Source organism: Anastrepha ludens, chromosome 2 (genome assembly GCF_028408465.1).
Source record: "Anastrepha ludens isolate Willacy chromosome 2, idAnaLude1.1, whole genome shotgun sequence".
Taxonomy (NCBI): Eukaryota; Metazoa; Arthropoda; class Insecta; order Diptera; family Tephritidae; genus Anastrepha; species Anastrepha ludens.
The window spans coordinates 44,812,489-44,835,953 of NC_071498.1; the positions used below are offsets into that span (position 1 = coordinate 44,812,489).

At 40.2% G+C, this 23,465-nt stretch overlaps 3 protein-coding genes across 3 annotated transcripts; all 3 read left to right on the forward strand.

Annotated features, from left to right (window-relative positions):
• Nucleotides 1–280: 280 nt before the first annotated feature.
• LOC128869914 (enhancer of split m7 protein) lies at nucleotides 281–1,395 on the forward strand. Its single transcript, XM_054112514.1, has one exon. It carries the CDS (start codon nucleotides 393–395, stop codon nucleotides 996–998), a length of 606 nt encoding a protein of 201 aa, XP_053968489.1. The 5' UTR covers nucleotides 281–392; the 3' UTR covers nucleotides 999–1,395.
• A 5,134-nt stretch (nucleotides 1,396–6,529) lies between these two features.
• On the forward strand, nucleotides 6,530–7,541 carry LOC128869918 (enhancer of split m8 protein-like). Its single transcript, XM_054112519.1, has one exon. The coding sequence runs from the start codon at nucleotides 6,862–6,864 to the stop codon at nucleotides 7,426–7,428; it is 567 nt and encodes a 188-aa protein (XP_053968494.1). The 5' UTR covers nucleotides 6,530–6,861; the 3' UTR covers nucleotides 7,429–7,541.
• A 6,080-nt stretch (nucleotides 7,542–13,621) lies between these two features.
• LOC128869924 (uncharacterized) lies at nucleotides 13,622–20,583 on the forward strand. Its single transcript, XM_054112525.1, has 7 exons — nucleotides 13,622–13,928; nucleotides 13,995–15,313; nucleotides 15,412–15,538; nucleotides 15,600–16,260; nucleotides 16,321–18,396; nucleotides 18,452–19,428; nucleotides 19,538–20,583. Exons 1-7 carry the CDS (start codon nucleotides 13,806–13,808, stop codon nucleotides 19,997–19,999), a joined length of 5,745 nt encoding a protein of 1,914 aa, XP_053968500.1. The 5' UTR covers nucleotides 13,622–13,805; the 3' UTR covers nucleotides 20,000–20,583.
• The last annotated feature ends 2,882 nt before the right edge of the window (nucleotides 20,584–23,465 follow it).

The window sequence follows — 23,465 nt, forward strand, 5'->3', positions numbered from 1 at the left end:
GCTCTACACTCAACCAGCCTCAGATGAGTGGGCAAGCCTGTCTGCTCTACTATCGCAGGTGTTCATCGGCACTGGTGGTGGTTGTACGCCTGTGTTCCCACTCCTGGTTTACATGTTTTCTCTCCCTCTCTCTTTCTCTCGACGATTTCATGCGCTTGTATGAGCGCGCGCTGCGCACGAGCACAAAATAATCATCGCAAGGAACTGAGCGACCTTTAGCCACGTGCAGCTATAAAAGGCCGACACATTCCTGACGTACTCAGCATTCTAGTTGCAGAACTTGAAGTGAAAACGACGTTACGTAATCGAAACGGTTTCAAGAGAAGAATTTAAACAAATTAAATTTCGTTTTCACTCAAAAAAAAAATTTAATTAAAAACATAAATATCAAAATGGCAACCAGCGCTTACGAATTATCAAAAACTTATCGTTATCGCAAGGTAATGAAGCCGCTATTGGAGCGCAAGCGTCGTGCGCGCATCAACCAATGCCTCGATGAACTCAAAGAGCTGATGGCCGAATGCGTGCAACAGGAAAGTGGCGAACCGGAGGTGAAATTGGAGAAAGCCGACATACTCGAATTAACAGTCGAACATTTGCGTAAAATGCGCCAACAGCAGTCGAAGTCAAAGAGCGCAAATGAAGGCGCACGCCAAAGCTTCCGATCCGGCTACATTAAGGCGGCGCATGAAATTTCACGTTGTCTCGCCACATTACCAAATGTAGATGTACAATTGGGCACACATTTGATGACACAACTTGGCCTGCGTCTTAATCAATTAGAATGCCAGTATCAGGAGGTACGCACTACTATCAATCAACCGTTAAGCGTTAACTGTGGTGCACCTACTCTCTCATCATCATCCAGTGCCTCCATGTACAGCCCGGTTTCCAGCGGCTATGCCAGTGACAATGAATCGACTACCTCAAGTCAAACAGCAGCGACCAGCAGTGGACTGCTACAGGTGTCGTCAGCAAATGTGTGGCGTCCTTGGTAAGCGACAACCAGAATCACCAACAGTCATTAGAAGCGCCAGCGAAATGTTGCAGCGGACTAAACTTAAACATAAGAAATATTCTACCAACGGTCTCATTATGATTTAAGAGAAATTGTTTTTTAATTTTAATGATATCATTTTTTTTTTGCAAACTGTTATTAGAAAATTATCTTAATTAGGAAATTAGTTTTGTGAACTGTGATAGGACAAGCTTTAGTTACATATGCATGCATACAAACATTTACGAAGTAGTAGTTAAGTATACACACTTCCATACATTCATTCGTAGTTGTGTATTTAGATATAGTAAGTAATTGGAAATGAAAACATCAATATGCACATATACATACATATGGACACATATTAATATATGATTCGAAAATGAATTGAACAACATAAAAAACTTTGACTTTGAATTTGAGTTGGATGTGCTGAACTATGGCGGTGGGACGAATACGGTGATAGGTAGGTTCAACTAAAATGAACTGTTAAAGACGGCAAAGTATTTATAATACATACAGCTATGGACAGAGAAATAGCGCACTTCCCCGCAATAACATATACCAGTAATGATGATTATTTTTACTGGATGACAAAGTTTTTTTTGCGCAAATCTTTTCGTATCAGTATTATCAAAAACAAAACCGCAAAGTAAATAATAATTCAATATCTACAATTATAAGGAGTTCGAAAAGGTTGAATTTATCACACTTTGAAATGGATACTGAAGTAACGCACTTTTACTGATCTGCAAGAAAAACAAATCTATTTCAAATTGGTTAAATTTTTTTTATTCAATTACTAGCTGATTATACTAATTTGTTGAGCATCCATTATTTTGTAAAACTGCTTTATAGCTGCGAAGTAAACTTTCTATTAACTTTTAGCATCTCTTCAAAGGAATAGGGTTCCACGCATTCTGCAGTCTTTGCCATAGTTCATTGGTATTTTTAAATTTTTTTGCTCAATCTTAACCTTAATGTTGTTTCACGATTTTCAGTGGGGTTAAGGTTGGGACTTTGTGCTGGCCAATCGAGAACTAGATTTGCTTCTTTTGGGAAACCAATTTTTCACCACTTTTGCTGTATGCTTGGGGTCGTTATTATAAATGAATAACCAGTTGATTGGCTTGAACGCATCGTATTTTTGAGAATATCAAGATAAACAAACTAATCCATATTGCCATTTATTCTCACTATTAGTCCAACTCCATTCCAACAAAATGATCCCTAAATTTGCAAGTTACCCCCGCCATGCTTTGAGTGTTTGTTGTATATTGGGAATTGAACTTTTAGTTTTTTTAACGAAGAAAAAAGGTCTACTTATCAGAACCAATCAAACTAATTTTAGTTTCGTCCGTAAAAAGTATTCTTTTCCAAAATGTTACGTCTTTGCTTCTTCGAGCACTTGCGAAAGACAAACGTGCCTGGTTATTATTTATTTATTTTTTTTCTTTTGTGTTTGTGATTTTTGCTGACTTTGTTTTTTTCTGCTGACTTCTTCTTCTTGATTGGCGCGATAACCGCTTACCCGATTTTCTCCGAGTTACGCCAGTCGTCAGTCGTTTCTTTCTCGTGCTGACCGGCGCCAGTTAGACACAGCAAGTGAATCCGAATCTCTCTCCATCTGATCTTTCCAACTAAGAGGAGGGCTCCCTCTTCCCCTGCTACTACCAGCTGGTACCTACAACGAAGCCGCTGGGTTTTTTTTTTTCCTGCACCATGTATATGCCGCCGTAAAGCTCATACAACTCATTGTTCCATCGTCTAAGATACTCGACGTGACCAATGTTCAAAGGTTCAACAATTTTCCGCAGCATCTTTCTCTCAAACACTCCAGGAACGCTTCATCGGATATTGTCATCGTCCAAGCTTCTGCGCCTTACGTTACGACGGGCATGAAGAAAGCCTTATGGATTATTAGTTTTGTTCGTCGAAAGAGCACTCTACTAAATGCCCACTTAGTTCGAAGTAGCACTTGTTGGCAAGAGAAATTCTCCGTTGGATTTTAAAGCTGCCATTGCTATCAGAGTTAATGCTGGTTCCTGGATAAACGAAGTCTCTTACAACCTCAAAATCATAACTATCATATGTATATTTTCATTTAAGCCTTTTCGCACAAGACAATAGCATTGCCTTGCTGAATTGTGGTCTTTCACTCACGCGTCTCTCGAACTTTCTTATTTTTAGGAATAAATTTGATGGCATTTTACGTAAAGCACTCATTATTTCTACAATTTAAGTTTATTTTGTACCTTTTTCGTAAAAGTCCCAAATATGTTTTTCTTTTCTTCTTTTCAAGTTAGTAGTGAGGTTCTCTTTCCATTTTCCTGCCCAAAACGGTTTTAAAGGAAACAATTATATTTGAAATTATAACAAACAAGAGTTTACCGAAGAAATTAGCTTTACTTATCTTGAGTAATGATTGAAATAGAACTGCGCTATTGCATTGTTCTTTACTTTACAAACTTTAAAAAAGTGGACGGGACTTACTGTCCAATATTAGAGGGAAGTGATTCAAAGCATAACATTGTCATTAAATAATGTACGTAATATATTAAGGGTTATTAAATCAAGTTACTTAATAATATAGCCTGTGACATACTACAAAGGTTTTTCATAAAATTCTTCTACCTCAATATCGTCTATGACTATTTCATATAACTCATTGAATTCTACAGAGTGATCTATAAGTACATTGTCAAACTCTATGTCAAGCTACTTTGTTTTATATTCTTCAACATTAAGCGTTATACTCAGTATTTCGGTACTCTTTGCTAAAAGAACGAATTAATCATGATAATATAAACATTTTTTACCAAACACATATTTCCGCTAACACTACTTAAATGGCTGGTCATTGAGCCACCCTACGTACCTCATGGCGCCAAAGAAATGTTTCAAGTCATCTTGGTTCAAATTGTCCGTTAAAATTCTTTGAACTCAGAATTCTTGTTGAACGTAGTAATATAATATAAACCTTTCAGTAACGTATTCGTGAAATCCCGCTAAATTGGTTTTAACTGAAAAAATGGAGTTTGACATAACGGAAGTCATTTCATTTAATGTAAAATTTAAAGAAAAACTAAATAAATCTGATTTTCAATTTCCGAGACAAATGGGTTCTTGAATACGGTGTAAGTAATATTTTCGAATTCTGAATTTAGGGTATCGAACCAATCGTTTACCAGTTGTATGAAATCGGCACAACTGCATGCGTTGTGTAAACTATGGCCGGTGGGGTAACAACGTGTTATGGCACGCACACTGACCGACGTATCGTAGTCCCTTACCGCAGCCCGTAGAGAACACAAAATTGAGCAAAATTTATCCCGTAGAAAACAACAGCGTTCTTTTAGTTACATACCTATATACACACATCCGCGTTATCAGTTAAAATTTTTCATTGCTTAATAAACCAAAGTCAAAAACCACCAAATGCAAATAGTTCATTTATCCATAATTAATATTATTCGACATTGCTTTTAATTTATTTTAATAAAAATTATAATTTGTCTAAGTTTATTTTGTAAATGATTTCGAAATATACTGTTTGGCAACACTGTGTGGTGAGAGAGCAATCAGCTGACATGAATCTACGCAATTTTCCAAAATCCTACGATAAAATCTACAATACTACGATACAGAAGGGTGGGCATTTTTCATTTACATGGGGCTCTCATTAGTTTGATCACCGACGTAAACGCAGGATCGTGTGCGCAGCATTATGGCACACGCTGTAGTATTCAAAAAAATGTGTGCTGGCAGCAGATCTAACCCTTTGGCGGTTAACATTCGTAACGGTCAAATGTTCTTCGGATAGCTTAAGTTCGTTTGCTCAAAAAACATGAATTTCGCAGCATTTTTTATTTTATTTTTTATATTGCTTAAAATATTTTTTTTTTTTCAACTTTCACAACTGAAAAGTAATTACATTTAGCATTTTTTTTTTATTAAATTTATATAACAAAACTATTTTTATTACATAAATAACAAAACGCAGCACTGGCTACGAGGCCTTCAGCCGCCATTTTAATTAAAGTTACATATGAGTAAAAACTATTTGCTAAGTGTTAGTGCAAGTGTTAGTATCTTAAATATATTTTAACAAGTCATTGTTTTTCAAGAAGTTGTGTATTGTCATAATATTTTCATCCGAGGGTGTTTTAAGCATGATATCAACGTTGTCATAGCTGACTGATGAATTGTGCAGGATCGGGCAGAGAGTAAGCAAATGTTTGATAGTGACGGTGTGGTCACAAAGAGGACATTTGGAAGGACTATCACCTGACAGTAAGTGGGCATGTGTTATGATAGTGTGTCCAATTCTTAATCTGGTAAATGCCCTCATGGCTTGTTTTTTTTTCTCTCCTCGTGTCCATGTGGCTATCAGCTCAGAATGAAACAAGGCGAATTCGTTCTTTGTTTTCTACTTTGCCAATAATTTGCTTTGACAATGAAACATACAGAACAGTGTTGTTGGTCTAGTGCCGTTACCTTTAATGAAAGTGCCTTGCAAATAAGCATGTTAACATTTTTTGTTTTGGCTACTTGACTCACTGTATACAGTGTGGTCTGAGGGCATTGTCAATTTATAGACAAACTTGTAATAAGTACATTTTTCAATAATTTCGATGCATTTTGTTTTCATTTAGTTCAACTGGTGTCATAAACTTTTTGTTTTAACTCTTCAACCAAATCACCAGAAATCTATAAACATATGCATCGAAGCCCTAAAACCGCACAGTCTGCATATTAATTGATTAATGAGAAGTGTGCGCATCCTACACACAAAGCATCCTACTCATGTATGTACATATGTATGTATAATCGTCAGAAATGACTCGTGTATTGCACACATTAGCTCGCGCCACTTTAGCCAGCAACTGCCCAAAAGGCAAAAAAGGTAACAATAAATTTTCGAATGAATGCACCACTAAAGCATTTGTTCGAAAATTCTCAAACTTTCCCACACTCAAATTCAGCTGTCGAAGTGCTTAACACACAACAACCTTACCACACAACAGCAGCAGCGGCAGCAACAAATAATTATGCCATTATCCTGAAGCAGAGAGAAATGACAATAACAACAATAAAATCGAATGAATGCATTAAAATACTTTACTTGCGCACATTGCGTAGGAGGAGCTGGTACGTTCACATACAAACATATGAACATAGATATGCATACATACAGTGCAACGGCAACAACACGGCAATCCAATAAATCGAAAAGCAAACATAACGCACCGGACAGATATTCTGTTTGAGTGTCTGCATGTATGCAGTTCGCCTGTGCATTGCTGGCGAAGCAACAGATCAAAATACCAAAGCGAAAAATAGCAGCAGCTGCAAAATTTCAGATCCTTAAAAAGGAGCATGTGGCCGGCATAATAACAGCAATGCCAACAACAACGAACACATGCCGCACGGAAAGTGCTGTGTGAGAAACTCACTTTCGACTTGGTTCCCACGCCACGAGCCATAAGGCAGGTTTTTTTTTGTGCTTAGCAACGGATTTTTTCTACGTCCCTTTGCAGCCAAGTGTCCTCGTCGTCATTCATTGAATACAAATGTATGCATATAAATAATAAGTGTGTGTACGTGTGTGTGAAGGCTGTTAATTCACTTTACACTACCACTCGATTAGGGTTGCTAGTTTCCAATTCAGCTGCGCAATAGCACTAAAAGCGCAAAGCAAATAAAGCTACGCTTCTGCAATAAGAGAGTGAAGAAGCACACTTTGAGTGCTCGCTGTTAAGGGTTGCACGGTCATGAGTATAAATTCATGAACTCAACAAGGATATGACAACATATCCATATTAGCCAGCAAAACGTAAACAACGAACGAAAATCAACAAAGCATGGCACAACCAAGTAAAACACAAATCTACTTAAAAGTCAAGAAACCACTATTAGAGCGTCAAAGACGTATGCGTATCAATAATTGTCTGAATTCATTGAGGAAACTCGTGGCCGAATTACAAGCTGACGACAAAGTATTACGCATGGACAAGGCAGAGCTGCTAGAACAAACACTTGTATTCGTACGTGAACAGTGTGGGCGCACCAGCGGGGAAAATATACGTCGTAGGTTACAAGTGCCCACGGACGCTTTTAACCATGGCTATCTGAATGCCGTTAATGAGGTGTCACGTGTGATGGCCTCAACAACCGGCATGGGCGTAGAATTTGGCAAATCTGTGATGACACATTTGGGTCGCAATTACAATAGACTACAACATCATCAGCAGCAGCTTCAGCAACAAGTAACACATCAACAATATGATCCCGCGCACATGCCAACACTAAGCATAGAGTGTGCACCACTCAGCCCTGCTTCTTCCGGCTATTACAGTGACTGCGAGAGTTCCGCTGCTTCACCTTTTGCACCACTACACACCACTATCAATGCATGGCGACCTTGGTAACTAGCAGTGGAGTTGAAATGCTGATGTGTGGCGGGAGAATGTAGCGGAAAGACTAATGGGCACGAAAACGAAGTGTCCTCCAAAGGCTGTGATACTGAGCTGTGATATATTTATTGGACAAATATAATCTAAAGACTGTGTTAAATAGAAAATATAATAATGAGGAAATTAATGAATTTAATTAATAAAATACTCTTTTGTACTTATAAACTAAAATACGTATTCATTCTTTAGGCAAATATAAGAAATTGCTACGATATTTTACTTTAAATAACTGCATTTTTCAATTCGCACTTTAGTAGGTTATTTTTTCATGGTTGAAAGTAATTTTTTTTTTCCTTGTCCACTCCACTCGGGAGCATAGTGCCTTGACAAGACTCAGTCTTGCGTTGGTTTTATTAATTTATTTTGATTTCTGACAGGGTAGGTGATTAGCCTGCCGCTACCAGTCCTAAATGGGAATGCCCACCTGTCGTTGCTTAGGAAGAACGCCTTGTACCTGTTTAGAGCGCCATCTGTGTTTCACATTTTTCTGCCAGAAGGATCGCACAGATGGTTGAGGACTTCGCTAAATTTGGTGCGCCTGCGTTATTACCGCGGTTGTCCGCTGGCGCCACTGATGGCAATGTGTAACTGTGTGTGTTTTCCTTGTTTATTGCTTGTTTTAGCAGCCACAATGCAAATGATGCGCTGATTATTGTGCAGGAGTAAAGATGGAATGGATAAGATTTTGGGATTGAGGAATGAAATTTTGTTTTTTGGTTTTTTTTCCAAATTTACCTTGGAAAAGTGAAAAGAAAAAAGGTAAATTTAGAAAGGCCACACTTTACATGGAATTTGAACCCACAACCTCTAGGATGGAATTTACGTGCACTCCGTGCACACTAAACTACCGAGGCGGCATTAATTTACTGCAAGTTGAAAAGTTTCTGAAGTTTGCACTTCATTTATGGCGTATTTATGGCTTTCGTATAAGCAGATGAAACTTTTTAACTTTTATTGTTTCTTAAGACTAAATTTGAAAAGCGTTGGCTTCTTGTTATACCTCCCATTGGATGCGCTGGGCAAAAATAATTACGTATGCTGTATACATACATACATAGTATATATGTGGCCCAATAAGTTAATGACAAATATTTTATTATAGAAATTATAATATTTGCATATTGTCTTCAGTGTTCGGACATACTTGGGTTAAAGTAGATAACATAACTATTGAAATATATTTTTGGCTTTGTTCTTAACTGGAGCATTTCGATCACACGGAGAAGCACCCGAATTTGTTTAAGATGATCTTTGTTTTTTTCCGTTTTTCGGCAATCGGCAATAAGTCGGCGTGGATTTCAAAATATCGCCCGAGTTGTAAGATTGCACAAGAAATTAAATAGAAATGAAAGGCGACCCGAATAAGCTGACTCTAATCAGAGCTGTTTGGAATCGTTGAGAGGGTAATATACAAAACAAATTTCAATCTTTGTGAATACAGCACAGTTGATGGCATTGTGCGGACGTTGCCCATAATAATTTTAAACTAATTTCGTTAATTAAGCTCACATGGGTCTGTGCAGACCCATATAAGCTTCTCATGTAAATTGGTTAACCGTTAGGTGTAAACAACTAAACTGTTAGCGGAGGCAGCGGCAGAGATAATTTTTTAGTTGACATTTGAAAATTAAAGTGAACACGTGTTTTTTTAATTAGTGGGAAGTGTGTTTTTAAATAAAATGGAACAAGTAAATATGGATGAAGTTGATCTGATGATGCGTTTGCTTCGTAAGCTAAGTGCAGCAAATGTGAGTCCGGAAAAACGTCAGCGACTTCAGGCACAAATTGAAGAAATTAAGGGACAGGAGTCCGATCCATTTGAAACAAGTGGCGACGTAGAAGATGATGAATATTTTCCAGATGAAGATGACTTCGGTGAAGCATCAGATATAGAGCAGGAAATCGAGTTAGAGGCTGTTCTGGATGAAAAGCATGATGATATTGAGGACTTGTATAGAGAAGCTATCGCCCTTCAGGCTTCAACCACAATGGAATCATGCAGCACATCTATTACCCAGGGCCTTATATACAGGTCGAAAGACGAGTCAGAAAGCTCTTTTCAAGCTATTGCTGTCTCCTGAAATCGTAAGTATCATTGTGCGGGAAACCAACAGAAAAGCCGTTGAAGCGTTTCGTCTATGGAATGAAAAGCATCCCAGTAATAAACAGCGTTCTTGGGTAATGACTAACGAGACGAAATGTATACTTTTTTTGGGATGCTACTTATTGCTGGTGTATTCCACTCGAATTCTCAGCCAGCGAAAGAATTGTGGGCCAGTTACAATATGCCAATTTATAAGGCCACTATGTCATTGAATCGGTTTAAGAGCTTAACTACTTTCATCCGTTTCAATAACAGTGGTACTCGAGCTGAGAGGTTGAAGCAAAACAAATCTGCTGCCCTGGACAATTTATGGCTCATGCTGATGGCCAATTTAGAGAAAGCATACACTCCGGATTGTTATGTAACCGTCGATGAAGAGTTATTTCCATATCGTGGGCGCACTCGATTCACCCAATATACTCCGAGTAAGCCGGCAAAATATGGCATGAAAGTGTGGTGGATTTGTGACTCTGTTTCAAACTACCCTTTGAAAGGTATAATTTATACCGGAAAACCACCAGGTGGCCAGCGAGAAACGAATCAAGGTGAACGGGTCGTCATTTAATTGATGGAAAATTATATGGACAGCGGTAGGACTGTTTATGCTGACAATTTTTTTTTCAACATACAACATGGCAGAACTGTTGATGGATCGTAGAGTGGCTTTCGTCGGTACCGTAAGAAAAAATAAGACCTTCATTCCGCATCAATTGCCTAACCCGAAGCGTGATGTTAAAAGCACTTTATTTTGTTATCACAATAATGATATCGCTCTGTGCTCGTATATGGCAAAGCCGAAAAAGCCAGTAATTATGTTATCCACTGCCCATTACCGTCAAAGCACCGATCCCTTGAAAGGATTCAAGCCAGATCAAATGGACTACAATAAATTTAAAGCGGGGGTAGATACAATGGATCAAATGTTGACTGGCTATTCGTGCAAACGCTCGGCAAACCGTTGGCCACTGGCAATGTTTTATAATATGCTTAATATTGCCGGTTTGGCCTCATTCATCATCTATGACGAGCTAAATCCGGCAAAGCAGAGTGATAAGAGGCGCTCATTTATCATTGAATTGGCACGGCAGCTAGTTATCCCACATATGACGAAACGGGCGACTAACCCATTAGTATGGAGGTTTGCTCATATAAGACAAGCAATGATTCTTTTCAATATCAAGGTGAGTATGAACATACATATATCTCCGCGTATGAAGATATGTGTATGCATGTATTCATATTTACTAATTTAAAATAAATTATTTCGCTACTTTTAGGTACCGGAATCTTGTCCATCGACATCAGATACAGCACAGCAACAATCATATGCCCAAGTTGCTTCAACACGGTCATCGTGCTACCATTGTGCTGCTTCTTAGTCGAAAAAGCGACGTAAAACTCGTTATAACTGCAGCAAATGTAATCGTCCCATATGTCTTAATGAACATTCCATGCAACTATATAGTTGTAAACCCAATTGCTCTTCGTAATTAATACTAATCCGTTCAAATAAATAAATAAAATTATTTTTAAAATCGTATTTCTTACATTATTTGTATGGGTCTGGACAGACCCTTATGATGCACTTACCGCATCATAAGGCACCGAACATCGGAGGGTTAAAATATACACTCATCCAAACCCGGAAAACACGGTATTAAGGGGACAGATAGCTGTAAACGGCCATATATAAAAAATTGGCATACAGTTTATTTATACATTAAAACAATATATATTAATTTTTTTTTCTTTAATCGTTTAAAATGGCGGATGTACACTCAATTTTTCTCCAGGAAGGTCTCAGCGAGGCTTCTCAATCGGCAAACCAAAAACAAAAACATTTTTTTTGTTTATCAATGGCATAATTTCTATATGAATTAACAATAAATGGAAAAAAAATCGTGGAATAAAATGCTTAAAAAAAATTAATTTTGGGGCGGATTTTCCTACTATTTTTGCTTCGAAAAAATTATTTTTCGAAAAATTTTCGAAAAGTTTAAATTCACGTAGAAAGTAATATCATAAAAAAGTTGGGTGCAAAATTTCACGGAGATATTTTATCATGTACGCCAATTCGAAAAATATATATTAGTTTGGAGAAAAACGCGTCTAAAGTTTGAATATAACGTAACTATACCTCTCCCAGCGCTCAAACGCAAAGAATAGAGTCGTCACGGTTGACGATCTATATATTAAGAAATACTTAAATTACCGGTCTAAAAATTGTTTGACATATTCTTAAAGCATTATATTAATTAACAAAAAAAATTTTTTTCAAAATTGTACAGGTATCTGCCCCTTAAAATAAGAGTATTGTGCAACAGCAAAAATCGAAAATGCATACCTGAAAAAATACAGGGACGTCGTAAAAGTAAAATGAAAAGATATACAAACATATGCAACATCACAGGAGAAATTTTTTTTAAATCTCACGATTTCAGGATTAAGTTATTGAAAAGTAAAATCACCCTTGTTGGCATAATTCGAAGGAACAAAACATTCTTGTCTCTAGAAATTACTAAGAAACCGTTTGATAATCGTTGGGTAGGTGCCTAAAAAGAGCTAGAGCGGTATATTTACTTAGTATACTTCATAATATTATTGAAGTCAATACCAACACAGAAAGTCCAAAATCATTGACTTTTATGGCGACACTAAGCTAGGACGTGGAAATACTAGATCAATTTATAACTGCATACATTTGCAAGCGCAGAACAATTCGGTGGCCTCAGTCTTTGTTTTACAAAATGCTGGATAATAGCGCATGCAATGCTTTTATAATTTTTAGAGAAATAAACCTTAAAAGGAGCAAAAGTAAAAAAAAAAACTTTAAAGTCGTATGTTCCCAGAAGAGCTCTGATTTGAACTGATTTCTAAGAAAATATCGTACTGAGCTACACCCTATCGCACTAGTCCAGTCAAAATCGTTATAAAATTTCTCTCCCTAAATCGGAGATTATAAAATAATCCTAGATAATAACCATATTTTTTGACATACAAACCTGTGTTTTCTGTGTAATAGATCATTATTTTTACGAGTGTAAAGAAAAACGTCAAAGTAAAAACTAAATAAAATGGATGCCGGCAGAGAAAACAGGTTTGTAGATATAATTCTAATAAAATGTTTGTTAAATATTATTAATTATGCATTCATATAACAGAAAAAAAGCGTGTGTCCTTAAACGTGTGTCGTCTTATTACTTATTATAACATGTATAACGAATTTCGAATGCGCATTGCTGCCATAATTTTTTGAAACCTCAGTAAACGTCGTTTACGGATTTCCTCCAACTGTTTATTATTAGCAGCCAATTGCACAATTAAATTAGCTATTCCTTCGTCTTGTATTTTCTTCATATAGTTAGTAATAATTAAACAAACCAAAAACACCAACATACTTCACCAAAACAATTTCTATAAAGAAAAATCTTTCACAACAGTATTGACAGCTGATTATCAATTTGGCAGGTAATCTTCCATATGTGAAGGGGTAGATTAATTTTTTGAATTTATTGATAATTAATGCATATGTGAACGTACTTTAATACTTAAATTATAATCCAAATATTTTCCTTCATATATTAGGTAATATTGACCAATTAACGTCAAATACATATCTTTTTATGAATACAGGACAAGGATTAAATAATTTACAAACTGCTGCCGCCGAAAAGGGAAATTTGCGCCAACTTCCGTTATAGATGTGCACTGCTGAAAAATTGTAAGTGCTGCCTCCTTTCATTTACAGATTCACATATTTTTGACTAGACTGTGGCTAAACTACATATAACTGCTTCATTTTCTACAACTAATTATTATAACTGATCTGGTATTTAATAGAACAGCTATACTATACAGCTTTGTGTATACTTCTTCATGGTTTAAAGATTTTAAAAATTTCATGATCTTATTGATCTAATTTTTTTTAACAAACAAATAAACATATCTCGGATACAACTCTGCTACTTTACGATTGGACTTGGCAGCACTAATTATATTCTGAGTGACCAGCCTGACAAACACTTATAACAGGCAAAAAAAGTGCTTCTGTTTACATGAGTACATTTACAAAATTGCTGGCTGGGCACTTTACAACTGAAGTAATTTTTTCGCGTCTGCGCTTTTGTTTTGTTGTCGTTATTAATTTTATTTGATTTGAATAAAGTAAAAAACAACCTATTGCATTTGTGGTAGAAAATTGTGGCGTATTTAGTGTGCGCTAAAAAATATGTCCGTGAATATTACTGTGAATGGAAAATTTAAGACATGCAGTAAACCAAGCATTTTAGATGACCCCGTGCGTGTCAAAAAGCAGCTGGAATGTGAACTTAGAAAACAACGACTCCTGGAGGTAATTGGTGTATATATGTATGTATGTTAATGTGACAAAATTTAACACATTTTATTTAATGGCTAGGTCCGTGAAGAGTCTAAAAATTTGGCGCGCAAAATTCGCAATGACGTAGCTGCCGAGAAGGAGAGGCAGTTGAGAAATCTGGAAGCTATTAAAGCAAAGGAACTTGAATGTTGGCGACACCATGTTTTAGATCAAAAAAATAATGACTTCCGACAGGCAATTTTTGAAATTGGTACAGCGCACACAGCTGCGAAGTTGGAGAACGAAGCCCTGGCGGAACGGAAAACGGCTCAAGAGCAGGAGCGCAAACAGTTCAAAAGGAAGACGTACGAGCGACTAGGAATGAAACGACCACAAACTACAAAGAAAATACTACAAACTGCAGGTACACAGACACCAAATGTGCTCATTAAGACCCCGACGACGAAGAAGGCTCCGAAAAAACATAAGCGAAAAATTTGTTCGAAAGAACAAACTTCAATGTGTCATTGCTCTAGCGCAGAAAACGAGTCGGATAGTGAAGAAAGTAGCGATGATATAGAGCAAGATAAAGACAGTTATTCTGCTAGAAGTCGAACCAAAAAATCAGTGGTAATATGTCCCTGTCCAAAATCAATTAAGTGTCCTTGCATTAGCTCTTCCTCCTCGTCAACACTTTCATCAACCCTTACTGACGAAGAAGATAATGAGAAACAAATTTTGCCACCCGACAAAATAACGGTACTTAGTAAAAATCCGGCTATAATAGTAGATATTGGTGTGGATAGCAATGATTCAGTGACCATAACAGCTGGTGAAATAAAAGACAAACACACAGAAAGTAATCGCCAATTCAGTCACGTTGTGCGTGATAGTAAAACTGAAAAACCCAAACGGTCCTCGCTAAAGGATAGAACTGCAACGATAAGTTCAGAAACAAACAGTCAAGCTGCATCAAAAGTACCTAAACCACGTTTCACACAAGTTTCGCAGCTCATAAAAAGCAAAAGTAATACTAGCGGGTCCCAATCACGATCACCATCCAGACCACCACCACCTTCACTCGCAGCTACGTCGGGCACTTCCCCTCAAAAATCTCCAAGAAAAAGCAGTGCATCTGGAAATACAGCTACAGGCATTCAAGCTACAATTTCAGGTGTCACGGTGACATTGGACAGTGGTAGTAAACGTGATATGGGGAAAAGTACACGTGAAAGTAGTACGGGTCGTGTACAATCCTATGACTACAACAATAAGTATGCACGGGATTATCCACATCCTACAGACGGTCTGGTGCATGAGCCCAGCGTGAGGGAACGTAGCGAGCCGAGTGCTAGGGAGCGAGCAGAAATGGAACGTGAGCTAGAACAGAGAAGCGAGCATGAAAGGGAGCGCATGCGGTGAGTAGGTGGACAAATTGTGTGGCTAAAAATAAGAAATTGATTTTGTATTTAAATAAAATATACTAAAGAGCATTCAACTAATCTTTCTTTTTCAGGTCCCGATCAGAAGAGCGTGGCCGCAAAGCACTCGAGCGCGAACAGGTTAAACGTGATTGTCAGCTGCTTACTGAGAAGCTAGATGCGCTATCGCAACAGTATCCGGATCTGTTGAATCCACCAGATGTAAGTGTATACATATTTATCTGAATTAAATTACCGACACACAATTATATTCGTCCTTCAGACCGTTCTGCAAAATCATCAGTTATACGAGAGTCGAGCTGCCCGCATCGAACAAAAACGCAACTCTGCCGTAGAACAATTGCTTTTACGTCCGGCAATTATAACCTGCCCAGAAATTGGCGGACAGGAAACTGGAGTCACCAGTAAAAATCGTGCCACTACCGACGGGGATGCTTTGAATTTGGGCGCACCTCCCGCAATTGATCAAATTGATAGCACAAGCTCTTCCGGTAGCTGCAGCTCCATATTACTCGGCTACGTTGATGATCAACAGAAAAAAATACGCGACGATCTTCATAAGTGCGCAAGTGGGCAGCCAAGGCAGGATGCACAAAAAGAGGAACATTTAAAAAATTTACTACAGCGAATTGAAAAGTTACGAAAAGCCTTATGTGAAGAGCTCGGCAAGAGTGGCAGTGGTGAAAGCGTGCAGGAAGTTATAAATGGTGTAAGTGATGTGCGTCGCGAGCGTGAGCGTATACTCACCAAAGACGCAGATTATGGTAATGGCAGGCGGTCACCAATGGAAAAGCATTTGCATGGTGTAGAGCAAAAAGAAGCTCTATTAGAGCAGAAACTTCGGGAATTATGCAAAATGCAACAGCAACTGCCACAGAACATTAAAGGCAAAAGAGACAAACGAGAGGATAGCAATATAAAACGTAAGTACAAAGAAATGATTGGTGCAATTTTAGATATTTACCCATTTTGCTCTTCAACAGAGTCCGATGGAAAAGAGTGTAGGGTGCTAGCGACGGGTAACAAACCACTGGAAATCATAATAAAGCTAAAGAATGACAGCGGCCGCCAGGGTAGATCGAAAGTGAAAAAGTCAACAAAAAGCCCGCGTAAACTTTCCACACTTATTAAAACTCCGACAAAGAAATTGGGTGCTAAACGATCAGTGAGTGGCTTGCGAGAGAGACTGCAACAAAATCAGAAAGAAGGTACCACTACTTTCAAGTCGGGGAAAATTAATCGCCAAAATTCGTACGATTCGAACTCGACCTCTTATCGCAGTCTACCGTCACGTATTGGCAATGAGATGGACGCGTTGGTAGATCGCTTAGAACTAGATCAAGAGGAGGAGGATGGAGAGGCGGTTGAAGATTATACGATAGTGGCTCAAAATGGTTCGACTATTATCACCGACGACCTACCACCATCAGCTGGCGACGGAAAAGTCACTGCACGTCAAACAACGTCAACTCAACACAAGGCGCGCTTAAATCCGCTTATAGCGCACTATATCCAGCGTCTGCTGGGTATGTCGCGTAATTCCATACGCGCACTAGGCGTCAGCTCTTCCGATATAGATACGCCCTCTTCTTCTGTTATGAACATCAGCTCGAATCGTACCGGTACCACTGTTGATCTGGTAGACTCCCAGGAACGGATTCAGCGTGTAAATCGCTTCATTGAAGAGAATCGCACATTTCTTAGTGAGTTGGAAGATACGTTGCTTACACAAAGTGATGCTACCCTGGAAACTAGCATTAGAATTTTTGAAGAGGTTTGGCAGCAACGACTTCTTAAAGAGAAGCAAAGTAGGGGAGAAAAACCGCCAAAGGAATCGCAAGCAAAACGGCGAAATGAGGCCCAAAGCGAACAGAAGCAGCTCGCTCCAGCAGGTAGCCACGCAAGAAGGCGTTTAGCACAGAAGCGTCAGAACGATGAAAGCAGCAAACGTGAGAGTCGTCACGAGACGTCAGCAACGCCACAGCCAGATACGCGCACCAGCGCCGCCGTTACGGGGAATGCACCGACACTACGTCCGCAGCAACGAGCAACCACAGAGCAGTCTACACCCGCTGCTACTCATGTAGTGCAACAAAAACAACAGCGACAAGAGGATGCGAATCAGAAGCATATAACTTCGGAGCGCGCGAGTGCGGTGCTTAAGAAGACCCCGCAAACAAGTGATATATCGGTATCTACCGAAGATCGCCGTGCCGAAAATCAGATTTTACGTTATGAGCAACTCACCGAAAACTGCACACAACGCATCGCTGAGCTGACCGATCTCATACAAAAGGTTCGCACAGAGAAGAAGCGTCTCATGGAGGTCACACTCAGTTCAGTTAGCGAGGGTCGCAACTCAACCGAATATATCGAATTGCCGGATGGCACACGCCGACGTTCAAACGCCTCGAATGCCGAAAGGAATACAAGTGTCAGTAGCAGCGGAAGTAGCGGTAGTAGCAATCGTAATGTGCTCACAACCCAACCAACAACTTCTATCGATTATACACCGCAAGAAATGCTGGGACAGCAAACTGCTGCTACATCTGGTGAAAGGATATCAGCGCTGGACAACTCGGTACCACTTGAGAAGCACAAACCTACGGGTATTAGCCGTGATAGCGGCATATCCATTTCCCGGCCACAAACCGCGCAGGATATCGAACCGCCTTCGCAAGCGTCTACTAGCACAACACATCCAAGCTCTCAAGGTGCAGTGCGCAAAAGCCGACCACCGCCAACTATGCAACGCTACAGTCCCAAACTTGCTGAAGATGATGTGGCACATGAACTTTCCACCATCATAGAGGTCGACACACCGGTCACATCGCGCATTAATGCCACAGCAGCAGGATCAGCCAGAGTGACAGCAGCTACCGGAGCCACAGAGGCATCCCGCAGTAGGCATTTGCAACCACTACCTTTCCCTACATTCGAAGAATATGCGCGTGAAATGAATTTAGACGTCACGCAACTGAGTACCGACACCAGCCTGCGCATACATCAAGAATTCCAGACGTTGATCGCAAATCTTCGTGCTGTACAAGAAGGCGCTGGTGAGTAAAATGTTTGGTAATTATTGAGCTCCATGCATTTAATTTACTATTGCAGTGCCTGACTATCGAGAATTCCCAACACTCTCCGCCTACTTGCGCAATTTGAGCGCACATCAGGAAGGCGTCGAACAAAGCCAATCACCCGAGACCATCGAAGATCTAATAGCCTGTCTACGCGTAGCTAATCTCTCCATTAAAGCTTTTCCCTCTCGTCAAGAGTATATGCGCCAAATGATTTCCAATTCAGCAAGTGGCGAGTTACTCAATAGCGCCAGCCTTGAAAATATCACCGATTCACGCACGAACACTAATACCGAAACCGAATCCGAATCAATTAACATCGAAGAAGAGTTGCGGCGTCGGCAAATACTAAAACATTCTTTCCGCACTGCCAAAGCAAAAGAGGAGATTTTCTCTTCTACAGTAAGAGAGCGCGTGAACGCTGAGCATGCGCATGATGATTCACGCATTTTCACCACAGAAAGCGGCATTGAGAAGCTTTCATCCACTTCGGAGAATGGGTCTAGCGAATTTGAGCGTCAGTTATTCAGTTTGGGCATGAGATGGCCAGCAACGATGCGTGCGCGTACAAAGAGAGCAGAAGCGGTGGGTCGCAGTAACACCTCATCTAGTCCTGAGCGTGTTTTGCATACCGATGGTGGCAGCGTAGAACCAAGTGCACAGCAGCGTGGTAGTCCAAAAAAAGATGTTGTGGATACATTGCGTAAAAGTCCTCAACATACACCGGACAAGACGCTTCGCGGCGCAAGTCCCAAACGAATGCCAGCGGTAAACATTAGTGCAAAAGAAATGCAATTTGAGCAACACACTCGAGTGCGTTCACCAGCGCACAGTCCTTTGCGCGCAACAGATAGGCAGCACTCAAGGAGCAGTCCTATGCGTGACATGCCCGCACGAGCGGGTGCATCGCCACAAAATACGTCAGATCAACAGCAGTCAAAGATCAGCCCTACAAAACGTATGCCTCCCAATGCCACAGCAACGCAGGACGCGACACGACACAGTCGAAGCGTAAGTTCCAACTATTTTTGTTGTTTGTTTTAAATAATTTAAAATTTTTAAACAGCTATATCCAAATCTTCAATTATAAAATTTCCCCATCACATCCCTTACTTTTCAGTCTCGACGCAGTCCGCATCGCTCCAGCGATTGCGAGTTCGTTAGTGACTTTGGGCGTCCACTGAACTTGCGTGACTTTCTGACTAAAGAGCTACTTAAGCACGCCAGCTCCTCGAGTTCGTCCACGCCAACAGACGATTCATTACGCAGCATTTTTCTTCAATCCATCATTGATACCATGACACCGCGCACTAATAATTGCGGCAGCAATCAGCTAGACAGGCAAAAGACCTCAACGCCGGTGACACATTCCAATCCGTCGCAAACACACAGTAGCGGTGGTCGTAGCACCAGCAGTGATGGCAATACACCGTCACAACTCTTCTCTGGTGAAAGTGGTATTTCTTCGGTGCGATTCTTTGAACGGTCAATAACACGAACGTACCCGCGGAATACACCACCAGCGAGGGAGGAAAAGGTGCGGAAAGCAATGGACGAGCAACAGAATGTTACGGCAAACTAATGCGTGATTTTTGGTATTTGTTCAAGGTCTGTAACGCCAGCGGCTTTTCTCAAAAGTGCTCGCGACATAATTGATATACGATATGGCAACAACAACATCATGCATATGTTTGTAGAAAGTTATATATACTCACATAAATATTCTCGTTAACGAGATGTGTCCAATTGTCGCTATGTATGGTCACATATTTATCTTTTTCAAGAATTCGACAAATTTTCAATTATTCATAAATGCACTGATGCTTGGACAACTATTAGAAAAACACTGACATACATATACAATATTTATATATACATAAATATAAATATCCATATATTTAAGTAGAGAAATAAGTCATTTTGTTATTGGTATAAAGGCCTATTTGTTACAGATTTTATAACAATTGCATTTATAACGTTCTTAAAGGACCTACTGTACTGTGCTTCTGATAGACGAGATTGCATACAGATGTGGTTTTTAATTAGTCTAATTTAGTTTGGTGTATTTTAGACGCAAATGTTTTTAAAGGCACACCATTTTACTGTTAAATAATAAAGACGAAAAAAAATTGTAAGCAGCATGATATAGAAAATAAAATAAAAATAAATATATAATATTTACAATATTTATTTAAAAAACTCGCCTACGTAAATTAAAGATTATTGTTATATGAGAGGCGGAGTTTCTCGGCCAATTTTCGTCAGAATACGAAGTCGATGTGATTATCGTTTTCTGGATAATGGATTCCATGGTATGTACAGTACAAGCAATAATACAGTCCCGTTTTGATACAATAACGCATCTATTGCCATCCAGTGCTGTTGATGTATGGAGAAGAAAAAAGAGATCTACGCTTGCTTTCCACTTCTGCACACCTGGTAGATCTTGCAGCAGACGCTAGCAAGTCGCTTGCTTTCCACTGCTGCACACCTGGTAGATCTTGCAGCATGCAGCTAGCAACATTGTTTGTCTTCGCTTGCTTTCGACTTCTGCACACCTGGTAGATCTTGCAGCATCCGCTAGCAAGTCGCTTGCTTTCCACTTCTGCACTTCTGGTATATCTTGCATAATGCCCCTAGCAACATTGTTTGTCTTCGCTTGCTTTCGACTTCTGCACACCTGGTAGATCTTGCAGCAGACGCTAGCAAGTCGCTTGCTTTCCACTTCTGCACACCTGGTAGATCTTGCAGCATGCAGCTAGCAACATTGTTTGTCTTCGCTTGCTTTCGACTTCTGCACACCTGGTAGATCTTGCAGCATCCGCTAGCAAGTCGCTTGCTTTCCACTTCTGCACACCTGGTAGATCTTGCAGCATGCACCTAGCAACATTGCTTGTTGTCACTGCTTTCCACTTCTGTACTTCTGGTAGATCTTGTAGCATGCAGCTAGCAACATTGTTTGTTGTAACTAGCATTCCACTTCTGTACTTCTGGTAGATCTTATAGCATGCACCTAGGAACATTGCTTGTTGTCACTGCTTTCCACTTCTGCACACCTGGTAGATCTTGCAGCAGCCGTTAGCAACATTGTTTTTTGTGGCTTGCTTTCCACTTCTGCATACCTGGTAGATCTTGCAGCATGCAGCCAGCAACATTGCTTGTTGTCACTGCTTTCCACTTCTGTACTTCTGGTAGATCTTGCAGCATGCAGCTAGCAACATTGTTTGTTGTAACTAGCATTCCACTTCTGTACTTCTGGTAGATCTTATAGCATGCACCTAGCAACATTGCTTGTTGTCACTGCTTTCCACTTCTGCACACCTGGTAGATCTTGCAGCATGCAGCTAGCAACATTGTTTGTTGTAACTAGCATTCCACTTCTGTACTTCTGGTAGATCTTATAGCATGCACCTAGCAACATTGCTTGTTGTCACTGCTTTCCACTTCTGTACTTCTGGTAGATCTTGTAGCATGCACCTAGCAACATTGCTTGTTGTCACTGCTTTCCACTTCTGCATACCTGGTAGATATTGCAGCAGCCGCTAGCAAGTCGCTTGCTTTCCACTTCTGCACACCTGGTAGATCTTGCAGCATGCAGCTAGCAACATTGTCTGTCTTCGCTTGCTTTCGACTTCTGCACACCTGGTAGATCTTGCAGCAGACGCTAGCAAGTCGCTTGCTTTCCACTGCTGCACACCTGGTAGATCTTGCAGCATGCAGCTAGCAACATTGTTTGTCTTCGCTTGCTTTCGACTTCTGCACACCTGGTAGATCTTGCAGCATCCGCTAGCAAGTCGCTTGCTTTCCACTTCTGCACACCTGGTAGATCTTGTAGCATGCACCTAGCAACATTGCTTGTTGTCACTGCTTTCCACTTCTGCATACCTGGTAGATCTTGCAGCAGCCGCTAGCAAGTCGCTTGCTTTCCACTTCTGCACACCTGGTAGATCTTGTAGCATGCACCTAGCAACATTGCTTGTTGTCACTGCTTTCCACTTCTGCATACCTGGTAGATCTTGCAGCAGCCGCTAGCAAGTCGCTTGCTTTCCACTTCTGCACACCTGGTAGATCTTGCAGCATGCAGCTAGCAACATTGTTTGTCTTCGCTTGCTTTCCACTTCTGCACACCTGGTAGATCTTGTAGCATGCACCTAGCAACATTGCTTGTTGTCACTGCTTTCCACTTCTGCACACCTAGTAGAACTTGCAGCATCCGCTAGCAAGTCGCTTGCTTTCCACTTCTGCACACCTGGTAGATCTTGTAGCATGCACCTAGCAACATTGCTTGTTGTCACTGCTTTCCACTTCTGCATACCTGGTAGATCTTGCAGCAGCCGCTAGCAAGTCGCTTGCTTTCCACTTCTGCACACCTGGTAGATCTTGCAGCATGCAGCTAGCAACATTGTTTGTCTTCGCTTGCTTTCGACTTCTGCACACCTGGTAGATCTTGCAGCAGACGCCAGCAAGTCGCTTGCTTTCCACTTCTGCACACCTGGTAGATCTTGCAGCATGCAGCTAGCAACATTGTTTGTTGTAACTAGCATTCCACTTCTGTACTTCTGGTAGATCTTGTAGCATGCACCTAGCAACATTGCTTGTTGTCACTGCTTTCCACTTCTGCACACCTGGTAGATCTTGCAGCATCCGCTAGCAAGTCGCTTGCTTTCCACTTCTGCACACCTGGTAGATCTTGTAGCATGCACCTAGCAACATTGCTTGTTGTCACTGCTTTCCACTTCTGCATACCTGGTAGATCTTGCAGCAGCCGCTAACAAGTCGCTTGCTTTCCACTTCTGCACACCTGGTAGATCTTGTAGCATGCACCTAGCAACATTGCTTGTTGTCACTGCTTTCCACTTCTGCATACCTGGTAGATCTTGCAGCAGCCGCTAGCAAGTCGCTTGCTTTCCACTTCTGAACACCTGGTAGATCTTGCAGCATGCAGCTAGACACATTGTTTGTCTTCGCTTGCTTTCGACTTCTGCACACCTGGTAGATCTTGCAGCAGACGCTAGCAAGTCGCTTGCTTTAAACTGCTGCACACCTGG